We start from the raw sequence: 12,509 nt of genomic DNA on the forward strand, positions 1-12,509 counted from the left end.
ATTATAAAGTGCATATTATACGGGTTCATTTACATTCACTCAATGATAAAGAAAGCAGGAAGAAGAAACAGCAATGACTCGTGGTCAGTCTGCGACAGAACGTGTTCACATAAGCGAACTACAATGATTTCTTAATCGGTAGGAAGCATAAAGTAAAGCAGCAAGCCTCCATTCCAGCTCTCGCAAAGTGACTCCACAATGCCAGCACACTGCAAGGCAGACAGCCAGCACCAGTGGTTATGAGCCTGATCTGAGGAAAAGGATTTCTCTTTGAGGTTGGTCTGTTAATGGCTGCTACTTTTAAGCAATACACCGTGGCACACAACGAAGCAGCACACACGGTCACAAATGATGGTTTTATTTCCTCTGCTGGTTGACAGTGCTTGTAGTTTAAAATGTTCAGGGACCACAAACGCTGAATATCGCACATAATTCTTTACATCAAAATTCGGCAACACCTGAACATTTCATCTACTAAATACAGTGAATTAAATGGTATAAACATTTACACAATGTTCCTCTGTAAACAGGGTATTTATAAACAATGGCAACAAATGGAAATAATTCACATCACTATATTAACATGGAATATTCCTAACCTTTAAATATTGTTCTGCTTATAAATAGACTCTGATTTCTTTCAGTGTACATCGAAACACTTGATTAATTAAAAGCAAAAATACATACATATTTTCCTAAAAAGAAAATGATAGGTCACTATTGCAAATGCACCAGGGTACAGGGAATGAGATACAAGCTCGTGGTTAGAGAGTTAAAATGTGCTGTACAGCAGATTTGCGTCTGCTGGGGCATCAGCGTCACAGGCTGTTCCGGACAAGGAATGGGTTACTTGAAGTCCAGCAAATTGCAATCAATCTTGTAGTATACATAGGGGTAGTATTCCTGCTGACTGAGGTTCAAGCCTGGGATATCCATGGGTGCCTGCAAAGAGAGAACAAGATATGTATCAGTACAAAAGCACTTCACTTGTTCTGTTTCCATTGACATCACGGGCGTCCAGTACACAAGCACTCTACCCTTACTGTTCCCATTTGCATCAGGGGTGTCCAGCACACAAGCACTCTACAACATCTTGTGTTTCCATTGACATCAGGGGTGTCCAGGACACAAGCACTCTACCCTTACTGTTCACATTTGCATCAGGGGTGTCCAGCACACAGGCACTCTACAACATCTTGTGTTCCCATTGACATCAGGGGTGTCCAGTACACAGGCACTCTACATCTTGTGTTACCATTTATATCATGGGTCTCCAATACACACTCTGCTTTTTGTGTTACTGTTTACATCAGTGAAGTCCAGTGCAAGCACTCTACCCATTGTGCTACCATTGACATCAGGGGTGGGCAGTACGCAAGCACTCTACCCTTTGTGTTACACATCAGGGGTGTGCAGTACGCAAGCAGTCTACCCTTTGTGTTACACATCAGGGGAGTGCAGTATGCAAGCACTCTTCCCTTTGTGTTACACATCAGGGGTGTGCAGTACGCAAGCACTCTACCTTTTGTGTTACACATCAGGGGTGTGCAGTATGTAAGCACTCTACCCTTTGTGTTACACATCAGGGGTGTGCAGTACGCAAGCAGTCTACCCTTTGTGCTACTGATGGAGCAAGGATTCGCACGTAAAGCGGCTTGCTTGTATCAAGAACCTCAAATAACGTTAATAAAATGTAATCAACATGTTTGTGTTACTAATATTGCACATTTCTACATTACACGGAGTATCCCAGTAATGCTTGCTTATGTGTTTTCTAATAGTAATCCGCTTGCCACTAAAATGGCTGCTGCTATGCGGGAATTTCTTCTGCGCATGCGCAGGTCACACTCACGTGACGTGACGTACTCGCAGTCCTGGTGGGAAATCTTTGCGCTTGCGCATTAGCAACAAGATGGCTGCTTTTGTGTTCTCACATGCCGACGCTTGCCCTGCAGCTTTTGCAATGCTGTTCGTTTTCCACTAATCTTAATGCTATAATTAGTATAAAGTAAGGGGAGTCGTATAGGGATTCCTGGTATACAGTGTAATCATTTATTTCTGTGTTCTAAATTGTTTTCCTTTACTTTTCATGTATCGTAATCCTTGGGCATGAGGGATGGGGATACTCCATATTGAACAGCCTTTCTGCGCATGGCAGTCTTCTGCCAAAGGATGAACTCTGTGACATTGAACGTGCACCAACCCAGAGGTCTCAGCCAAGATGTGCCTGGGAAGATGCACCTTCGCCGAGTAGAAGAAGCTGAAGTGTACTAAAGGTATCACAATGTATTATTTGATAGATGCACCATTGTTATGTGTAAAACATGTCATGAGAACCCGAAATTCAATGGGCGGGTATGAAAGATTCAAATGAGGGGCTTGAGAAAGTCAAATCCTAGTTGGGGTGATGACCTGTCCTTTCTTTGGACCAATCAAAATTGGGGATTCTTACACTTGCAACATTTGGGAGGTGGTACACTGACCCGAAAACAGTATAACTAGCCTAGGTTTAGCTAGAGAAATTGTCCGACTTGCTGACCTATCACTGACCCAACGCACTCTATAGGTGAATGATACAGAGAGCTGCGGAGCACTCTGTCCGAAATTTCCAGAGACCCAAGGGGGGTTTTGGAAACCTTAAGTGCTGGCGGAGCACTTTGCTGGGGAATTCGATAACCCAATCGGGGTTCTGACTGATAGCTGCAGAGAAGGTGTAGCGCAGGCGTTGCAACTGAACTGCGGGTGCTGGTCTTACCTTGGTGGTCCTGACCTGATTCTAATCTGGTCTTCTATCCTGCACCTTCTGGCCTACCGGCGACTGTCCTTTATTTGGGTTCCTACTATACTCAACTGACCCGTGGCCAGGGTTGGTCTTCACACCGTACTAGGTAAATATAAAGCTGTTAGGGAAAAACACTTGCATCCTTTCTCCTTATCCTTGCCTGAACTTTTGCTAAAATCGCAATTGCATATGTTCCTTTTTCTTTACCCTTCCCTTGTTACAACTTATTGAAGTCATGAAAGTACTATTATAGCCTGTTCCATTTTTTCCCTACCTATAGGTGAATAAGCACTGTTTCTGAATAAATAGATGTTCCTTCTCTGTTCCCACCCTTTACTGAATTACAGTAATTGCTCTGAAGAACTGCGTTACTTACCTGTAACAGCAGTTATCCAGTATTGGTGTCTTTCATAGATTCACATGCCTGAATCATTCCCCGTCGTCGAGACGGGAGCCTCCGGTACATAAAAAAGTAATGTCCTATAGACATACATAGAGAAAATAGGCCTAAGGGTCTCACCTTAGTAGCCTTTCTTTGTCCTTATGCAAAAAGGACCAAACTCTCACAGTCAGCCAATCAGCTCCGATCTCCCTCTAGAACCTTCCTGGGAGGAGCCTCAGTCCCTCAGATTTTCGTACGCACTCAGTTAGTTAGGCGTAACATTGTGAGAAAGGGATGTGAGACTTCCCAGGGGAGGCGGGAGGGTTGAATGTGAATCTATGAAAGACACCAATACTGGATAACTGCTGTTACAGGTAAGTAACGCAGTTCTTATCCAGTATTAGGGGTGTCTTTCATAGATTCACATGCCTGAATCAGAGTAGCTAGCAATTAGACATGCACATTCGTGATGGAAAGGTGCCCTGCAGGCATGTTAGACAATGTACACATTGTACTATAGCATGTAAAAAGACAGCATAAGCAGAGCATCACAATAGCAGAGAATGTGCATACCTGGATGGCGGGATGAGGGAAGGCTCACCTCACTGAAAGAGATGGCGTAGCACCGCCTGGCCCACTGCTGCATCCTTCTGAAGTTCGAGATCCAGGCAGTAGTGTCTGGAGAAGGTGTGCGGTGACTTCCAGGTCGCCGCTCTGCATATGTCCAGGATCGGCACTCCAGCGAAAAGTGCTGCTGATGTGGACATCGCCCTGGTGGAATGTGCAGTGACACGATCAGTCAAAGGCCGTCCGGCCTTGGTATGACAGAACGCAATCGCCGAGGAAATCCATCTCGAGATGCTTTGCTTCGTGAGAGGCAGGCCCATTCTTGGATTGCTGTATGCCACGAATAGTTGTGAAGATTTTCTGAAGTCTTTGGTTTTATCCAGATAGAACTTTAGACATCTCTTGAGGTCTAAAGAATGGAGTGCTCTTTCGGCTGCGGTGGAAGGGTTTGCAAAGAAAGACCTAAGGACTATTGGCTCATTGAGATGAAAGTCCGAAGGCACTTTCGGTATGAACTTTGGGTTTGGTCTTAACAGCACTCTGTCCTGTCTGAATTGCAGGTATGGATCCTGAATGGACAGGGCTTGAAGTTCGCTCACTCTCCTGGCCGATGTTAGAGCGAGCAAGAGCGCAGTTTTCCATGAGACGTGTTGGATGGATGCCCGATGAATGGGTTCAAAGGGATGCCTCATAAGTTGGTTGAGAACTAGGTTCAGATGCCACATTGGGGGGACTTTCCGAGGCCTCGGAAAGGATCTATAAAGTCCCTTCAGGAATTGTTTGACAAGTCGATTGGACCACAGGGAAGGTCCCGTGAAAGTTCTGGTGAACCTCAATATCGCTGCTAGGTGGACTTTTATGGACGCATGTGCCAGTCCTGATCGTGCCAAGTGCAGCAGGTATGGCAATAGCTGTTCAGGAGTGACTAACAGCGGTTGCAGGCCTTGGGCCGAACACCAAATGCAGAATCTTTTCCATTTGAGAGAGTAGGTTTTGTTGGTACTGTCTGCTCTCGCTTTTGCCAGTATATCTCTGCAGTCCTGCGGGATATTTAGGCCACCGAACTCTCTGTGCTCAGGAGCCAGGCCGATAAGCTGAGCGATGGCAGGTTCGGGTGTTGCACCTGCCCCTTGGACATCGTCAGGAGGTTCGGGTGCTGTCGCAGACTAATCGGTGTCTTGATAGAGAGCCGAAGTAGATCCGAGAACCAGTGTTGTCTCGGCCAGTACGGGGCAATCAGGATCAGGGTACAGGGCTCCGCCTTCATCTTCCTGAGGAGCCTCGGGATCATGGGAAACGGAGGAAAAGCGTAAGCAAACACGCTGAACCAACCGATGGAAAAGGCATTCCCCAGCGATCCTTGTTGGGGATGCCAGCTTGCGTAGCTTGGGCATTTGGCGTTCCCCTTGGTGGCAAACAGGTCGATTCTTGGGACTCCCCTTTGAGAGAAGATGTGAGTCAGCGCGCTGTCGCTCAGTTCCCACTCGTGGGAGAGTGATCGTTGCCTGCTTAGGGCGTCGGCGATGGTATTTTCCTTGCCCGGCACATAGGCGGCCTTGAGTGCGATTCCCTGCAGCACTAGCCAGTTCCAGATCTTCTGGGATTCGCGTGATAGAGAGAGCGAACGCGTTCCTCCCTGTTTGTTGAGATAGTGCATCGTCGTGGTGTTGTCCGTTTTGACGAGCACTGGGGAGTGCCGGATGCGTGGTAGAAAGGCCTGTAGCGCTAGATACACGGCTCTCAGCTCCAAAAGATTTATATGAAGCTGTTTTTCCTGAGTTTCCCATTTGCCGCTGATCCGAAGGTCCTGAAGGACAGCTCCCCATCCCTCCAGGGAAGCGTCCGTGGTGATCACCAGAGGTGTTGCCGGAAGGAGAAATTACAGTCCTACGGTCAGATTGTTGCGACTCCTCCACCAGGTTAGACTCTTGGTCATTTTGGGTGTTATCCAGACAGTGTCCTCGAAAGAGCCAGTACTTTGAGTCCATTGGCTCGCGAGCGCCTCCTGCAACGGGCGCATTCTGAGTCTGCAGCGAGGGACGAGGAGTATACAGGAGGACATCATGCCCAGGAGGGATGTATAGGTCCTGACCTTCAGGTTTGTCCTGTTCGCCACAGCCGTGGCCAGGGACAATATCTTGTCTGTCCTTTCCTTCGAGGGAAAGGCTCTCGCACACTCTGTGTCCAAGGTTGCTCCGAGGAATGTAATTTTTGTCGTAGGGACGACACAGGATTTCTTGAGATTGAGGGTTAATCCCAGCCTCTGAAAAAGATTTGTGCAGGCGTTGGAGGATGTGGCTGCGTCTTCCTCCGAGGGTGCTTTCACCAGCCAGTCGTCTAGGTAGGGGAAGACCTGGTGACCCATTTGACGCAGGAAAGCTGCCACTGGTGCAAGGCACTTCGTGAAAATCCGCGGCGCGGATTTGAGGCCGAATGGTAGTACCTTGAATTGATAATGTTGCCCTGCCACCTCGAACCTCAGGAATTTTCTGTGACACTTGAGGATGGGAATGTGGTAGTAGGCATCCTGGAGATCCAAGGAGGTCATGAAATCCCCTCTTTCTAGAATGCCTAGTATTTCTTGAATCGTCACCATCCTGAACGATTGGCTTCGTATGAAGACGTTGAGCGCTCGGAGGTCCAGAATGGGCCGCCACTTGTCCTCTTTCTGGTGTACAAGAAAGAAGTGGGAGTAAAAGCCCTTCCCCTTCAGGGGCGCCGGAACGCGCTCGATAGCTCCTTTCTTCAGCATTACAGAAATTTCCTGGAGAAGCAGGCGTAAGTTTTTGTGTGCCCGCCTGCGAGGAGGAGTCCTGGGAGGGATGGTGGTGAATTCGAGGGAATGGCCAAAACGTATAATTTGGAGAACCCACTTGTCCGTGGTTATGAGTTGCCAATTGTTGAGGAAATGGGTCAATTTTCCTCCAATTTGTAAGGATGGATAGGGTGGCTGGACTGGCTGGAGTAGCTCGTCACTGGCGGCCTCCAGTGCCCCTCTTTGTAGTCTTGCCTCTGAAGGTAGATCGTCCATAGGATGTTTGACGGCCTTGAGGTTGCTTGTGTTGGTATTGACCTTTGTTAGAATAGGAGTACGAGGACCTATTCTGATAGGAACCTCGATACGAGGACTGTCCTCTAGATCTGTTGCCTCGAAAGGACTGGTTTCGGGACTGTAAGGTACCCAGAGCCCTTGCCGTATCCGTGTCCTTCTTCATGGTTTGCAATGCCTCATCGATTTTGGACCCAAAAAGGTGCTGGCCATCGAAGGGCATGTCCAAGACCTTGGACTGCACCTCCTGGCGGAAGGACGTCGCTTTAAGCCATCCTTGACGGCGTAGGACCGCAGCTCCAGCAAGTTGACGAAAGCCAGTCATGGCTGCATCGATAGCACAGTCAATTATTTCGGCAGCCGAAGATTGACCCTCCACTAGTAGAGCCTGGACTTCCCCATGGACCGAGTCCGGCAGGTCTGACAAATATGGGGCTATGTCTTCCCAGAGTTGGCGATTATAACGCCCCAATAAGGCAATGGAGTTGGCTACCTTGACGGTCATGGCCGAAGTCGTGGTGAACCTTTTGCCGATCGTGTCCAGTTTTCTTCCTTCTTTGTCCGGAGGAGCGGACAGCGGGGAGGAAGGGTTGCGTGAGTGTTTCTGGGCCGCTTGTGTGACCACTGAATCCGGTTTAGGGTGCCCATTTAGGCAAACCGCTGCAGACAGTGGGGCTTTGTATTTTTTGTCTAAGCGCGGAACAACCGCAGACACAGAAGCGGGCGTCAGCATTATCTTCTTGCCTTGTTCCCATAGAAATTCTATTATTGGAATAGATTTCGTCGTCTTTTGAGTCTGCTCCTTAAAATCGTGTAGGAAGCATTCAGTCTCTGTTGATTCGATAGTCATATGGAATCTCTTCGCCGCTCTTTCCACAATTTTATGGAAGCCGCCTATGTCTACCGGCGGCGAGTCCGCATGGCGCGGTTGGGGCGATGCTGGTGAGGACGCCACATATTCATCCTCCTCATCATGGGAAGAGTGGGCCTCCTGGACCTCTCCTTCCTCCAATTCTTCCTCCTCCTCATCCTCGTCAGATGACACTACCTCCTGAGGTTGAATCTTTTCATGGTGGGCCTGAGGGGGAGGTCGAGACGGTTTTGGGGCTGCCGCTGGGTTAGGAACGATAGGTGGCTGATCTCTACTGTCAGCGTCCGGGAAACGTTGTTTGTAATCCTGTACAAGGAATTTCAGGTCGTTCACCAGAGCAGCAGGGAGGCAGATCATGGGGGTAACCTCCGTGGTGACTTTAGTGTGGACGGAGTGCTCCTGGTAGGAGTATTCCTCTACCTCCTCGTCAGTGCTTTGGCACTTGACATGTAGGTCCGAGATGGAAGTAGCGGGGCCCAGTTGGTCATCCTCCTCTGATTCTTCACTCTGGAAGATTTCGTTAGGTGGGTGCAGCTCCACTTTGCTTGGAGACGTGGTCTCCGGCGTAATATGCGGCTTAGTAGACTTGCCCAACGCAGGACTGGAGGTGGAAGCTGTCGAAGGCGTCGTCGACGGTGGTAGCGTGAGGGATGCCACCTCCACGAGCTTGGTTTTCTTCCATGTGTCAGGAAGTGTCTTCGTCGACGACGAGTCCTCCGTCGACGGCAGCTTTAACTTCGTCGACGACGACGACGAGTCCTCCGTCGACGTCTTTAACATCGTCGACGACGAGGAGTCCTTCGTCGACGGTAGGGTCCTCGTCGACGGAATCTCCGTAGACGGCAATTTGGTCGTCGACGACCGGGGCGTCGTCGGTGCACTCGTCGACGGCGAGCCCGTCGTCGATGTCGGTCTCGTCGACGTTTTCGTCGTCGACGTCTTCGTCGTCGATGCCCTCGTCGACGCTGTCGTCGTCGGGGCTGTCGGTGGTGGGTTCGTCGTCGACGCCGTCGTCGTTATCTTCGTCGACGGCGTAGTTTTCGTCGACGGAGTAGTTTTCGACGTCGACAGGGTCTTTGTCGTCGACGATTTCAGCAGTAAAATGGAGGAAATAGGCCTACCTGTCGATGACGATGATGGAGATGTTATCGTCGACGGTGAAAGAGACAACGCTGACGTCGTCGAGACCGTGGTAGTCACTGAGGTAGTCCTCTGAGGTCTGCTAGAGGCCTGAGCAGGCTTTTTAAAAGTCTGAGTATCCTTAACAGACACAGAAGATGTCGTAGATCTTGCCTCTGAAGACTTCTTGGCTGTCTTCCTAGGAGGGGTGTCTGAGGGGCCAGGGGAAGTTACCCTTGGCCTCTTTTGAGAGACTGCTGAGGTTTTAGAGACACTACCTTCGGAAGATTCCAGAGTGTCTCTGTCCTTGAGTCTGTCGAGCCAGATGAGAAGGCGGCCTTCCCTGTCTCTCACGGTCTTCCTAGGGAAAGACCTACATATTTTGCAGTCTGCAGGGACGTGGTCCGGATAAAGGCAATATAAGCATAAGGTATGCTTATCATCCACATGGAGCCTTTTTTTCCCACATGAAGAGCAGGCCCTGAAAAGGGCTTTCTTCTGGGATTCAGACATCGAAGAAAGCAGTGGAAAGCAAACACTTACTGCCTCAAAGTGTTACTGAAGTAGTCCTTGAAGATTGTAGAATGAAGATTCACTTTTCAAAGGAAGTAGATGAGTTATAAGGAATCCTGAGAAGAGCTCAGGCTGGAGACTCCCTAGCACAACGTGCGGTAGAAAATCTGAGGGACTGAGGCTCCTCCCAGGAAGGTTCTAGAGGGAGATCGGAGCTGATTGGCTGACTGTGAGAGTTTGGTCCTTTTTGCATAAGGACAAAGAAAGGCTACTAAGGTGAGACCCTTAGGCCTATTTTCTCTATGTATGTCTATAGGACATTACTTTTTTATGTACCGGAGGCTCCCGTCTCGACGACGGGGAATGATTCAGGCATGTGAATCTATGAAAGACACCCCTAATACTGGATAATGTTAGCGTGTGCCAGTCTTACTTTCCCTATAGCTATATGGTATCTAAATTTTCCGTAGTACAAATTAAAGTTCTTTTTTCCTACCCACCTTCTAGGGTTAATTAAAACTGCGACATTCTAGTATGTTCCTTATTTTCCCCGTCCTTTAGTTACTCCATATCAAGTCTAATTTCTGAAATTGCTTACTAGCATGTTACCTGTTCTTACCTTCGTTTAGACTAAATGGTTGGTCTTATTTACTTCTTATTTGGATATGTGCTCTTTATAATCTTAGTTATTCACAGTTTAATTGCTGTAAACATTCTACTTTCTGACCTTGATGAAGATTAGATAAAGACTTTGAAACTTTCCGTGTCTCTGGTTATTACATGAGTGCAAGAATATAAATGGCATTTGTATTTTGTGACTGCCTTCTTTTACAGCTAGCTCCCTGATCCATTGTGATCATAGGTCCCTGTAACGGTGGATTGGTAAGTCGGGTACATTGGAAATAAATAGGAAGGAACTAGGTTACTTTTAGAGGTGTGTAGGTTACCCAATTAATGAGTATGGTAAAATTGATTTATGGGCCCAATGTGTATATGGTAAAATTATAGTCGGGTGACCTGCGTGCTCTATCAGTAATTTTCTGGTAGCAGAGGAAATGGTTAGGGACTAGTTAAAGGTAGGTAGGACTAGTTAAGATATGTAGATAGGTTATTTGCTGCTAACTGTGAAAAATGTTGCTGCTAAAATATCGATCGATCAAATGTAAAATTGTTGGTTTATTGCTTTGAAAATTATGAAATGTTTTAAACTGTTTTTCTTGCTGTTATATTGATATATGTACTAATACATTTGTTAAGTGATTGTTATATGTTTGTCTGGAATCCCCGGGGGTAGAATAGCGGGTGGTGAGGAGAATCCACGCCGTAGTGAGGTCACTTACTCAAGGAAAATTGGTGCAGGTTAGGCAGAACTGGAAGCACTAATTAGGGTTTTCTGAATAAATGTCTGAATAAATGGTAGCAAAGAGTTTGCTGGCAAAACTTCTATTGTGATATAACCTAGTAAGGGTCACACGGAAAGAGTAGCAGGTTCGTCTAAGCTTGATTGATAGCAAAGGGGTTCACTGGTGAAACTTTTGGCTTAGTATATATCCCAAGTGGATGAGTCGAAGGAGTAGCGGGTTCACTAATGCTTGTGTGAAGAGTAGGCAGAAGGGTTCTACTTGCAGTATTTGAAAAGTAAATAGAAGAAGTTTACTTGCAGTGAAACAAATCTTTTCTTTCTAGACACTCGAGTACAGTGGCGAATGTGTTTACGTTGTGAATTAAACAGAGCACTTGCATTTTAAAAGGTAGAAATTGAATTTTCCTTACCTTGTGAAGGAGGGAGTCAGTTGCGGAGCTGCGCTGACGTCTGTTAGAAAGGCGATCCCAGGGGAGACAGAAGATGTCTGACTGACCACCCCGAGACCCACCTCTCCGTATAGAATTGGCCGAGCGCCGTCGAGAGGCCTCCTTGGCGAGGCCCCTCTCCTACAATCGTAACAGCTGAGCAATCACACCACTACAAAGGGACACCACACGAGAGTAGATTCCTAAGAGTCTTTATAAAGAATAAAGGCAAGTTCTCGCAGCAATAGGTACAGGAGGATCGAGGGATTCTTAAAATCTCGGTATCAGGGGGAAGGAGGTAGCGGGACAGTCTAGGTACCAACTGGTACTAGGATACCCTGCGCACAGCTCTCAATCTTCGAGCTGGGGGGTGCAAGGAGCCGCGACGTCGTCAGCAGGGCTCTGAGGATGGTTCAGCTTGGTCGGGCCGCGACAGCGTCAGCAGGGCTCCGAGGATGGTTCAGCGTGGTCGGGCCGCGACAGCGTCAGCAGGGCTCCGAGGATGGTTCAGCTTGGTCGGGCCGCGACAGCGTCAGCAGGGCTCCGAGGATGGTTCAGCTTGGTCGGGCCGCGACAGCGTCAGCAGGGCTCCGAGGATGGTTCAGAGTGGTCGGGCCGCGACAGCGTCAGCAGGGCTCCGAGGTTCCAGGTTCAGAGTACAAGATCAGCCGCGACGAGGTCAGCAGGGCTTCGACTCCAAGATACAACTGGAGTCCTAATCCAGGGCTGGTCCAGATATAGGGCTGGAGTCCTTTGATGTCCGGACCCTCGCGCCTGGGGGTCAGAGGGGCCAGGATGAGGGTGTCCAGACACCCAGCAGGGGGGTGGAGCCAGCGCCCAGGGAGGCCAGAGGGCGATCGAAACCAGGCGTCCGGGGACGGCTGGAGGGCCATCGAAACTCCCCTCCTCATGGATCCGTCAAGTGGCCACTCTACCACCTGGGCGGATCTTGGTGCCTCGAGGTCGGGGCTTCGCTGGGGCCGCGGCCGGGGTCGGGCTGAGGCCACGTGCTCGGGACGTGATGGGTCCAAGATGGAGTCGGGCCTGAGATGGCGGTCCGGGGTGGTGGCCGGACCTGCAGGGTTGGGGCGAGCAGGGTTCGCCAGGTTCCAGGGGGGAGAGCCGTGGGTTGCCAGGGGGGCTGCTCTCGTCGAGAGTTCGTGGAGGGTAGTTTCAGGGGGGCGACAGCGGGTTGATGGATGGCAGATGTCATCCAGGGCCCGCCATGTAGGAGGGGTAGGACCACGCCACGAGGCCGGGTCCAACAACGTCACTCTGTGCCACGCTGGTATTGATCGAGACAGCGGGCGGGTAGCGGATATAGCATTGTAAAGGAGGGGTGAGCACAGGAGCGTGAGAACTCGTTTACGAGAAACACCACGCACCCATTGGCTGAATTAATTTGAATTCGCGCATTTGGTTGCTTGCAGAAAAA

At 49.1% G+C, this 12,509-nt stretch overlaps 1 protein-coding gene across 2 annotated transcripts in view; it reads right to left on the reverse strand.

Annotated features, from left to right (window-relative positions):
* Positions 1-342: 342 nt before the first annotated feature.
* ATP6V1C1 (ATPase H+ transporting V1 subunit C1) overlaps positions 343-12,509 on the reverse strand; it is a 388,190-nt gene continuing 376,023 nt past the window's right edge. For both annotated transcript variants that reach the window (XM_078686908.1, XM_078686909.1), the window contains exon 13: positions 343-942. In XM_078686908.1, coding sequence (XP_078543034.1) covers positions 847-942 — 96 coding nt within the window. In that variant the 3' untranslated portion in view covers positions 343-846. The remainder of the gene's footprint in view (positions 943-12,509) is intronic.

This window comes from Lissotriton helveticus, chromosome 4_1 (genome assembly GCF_964261635.1).
Source record: "Lissotriton helveticus chromosome 4_1, aLisHel1.1, whole genome shotgun sequence".
NCBI lineage: Eukaryota > Metazoa > Chordata > Amphibia > Caudata > Salamandridae > Lissotriton > Lissotriton helveticus.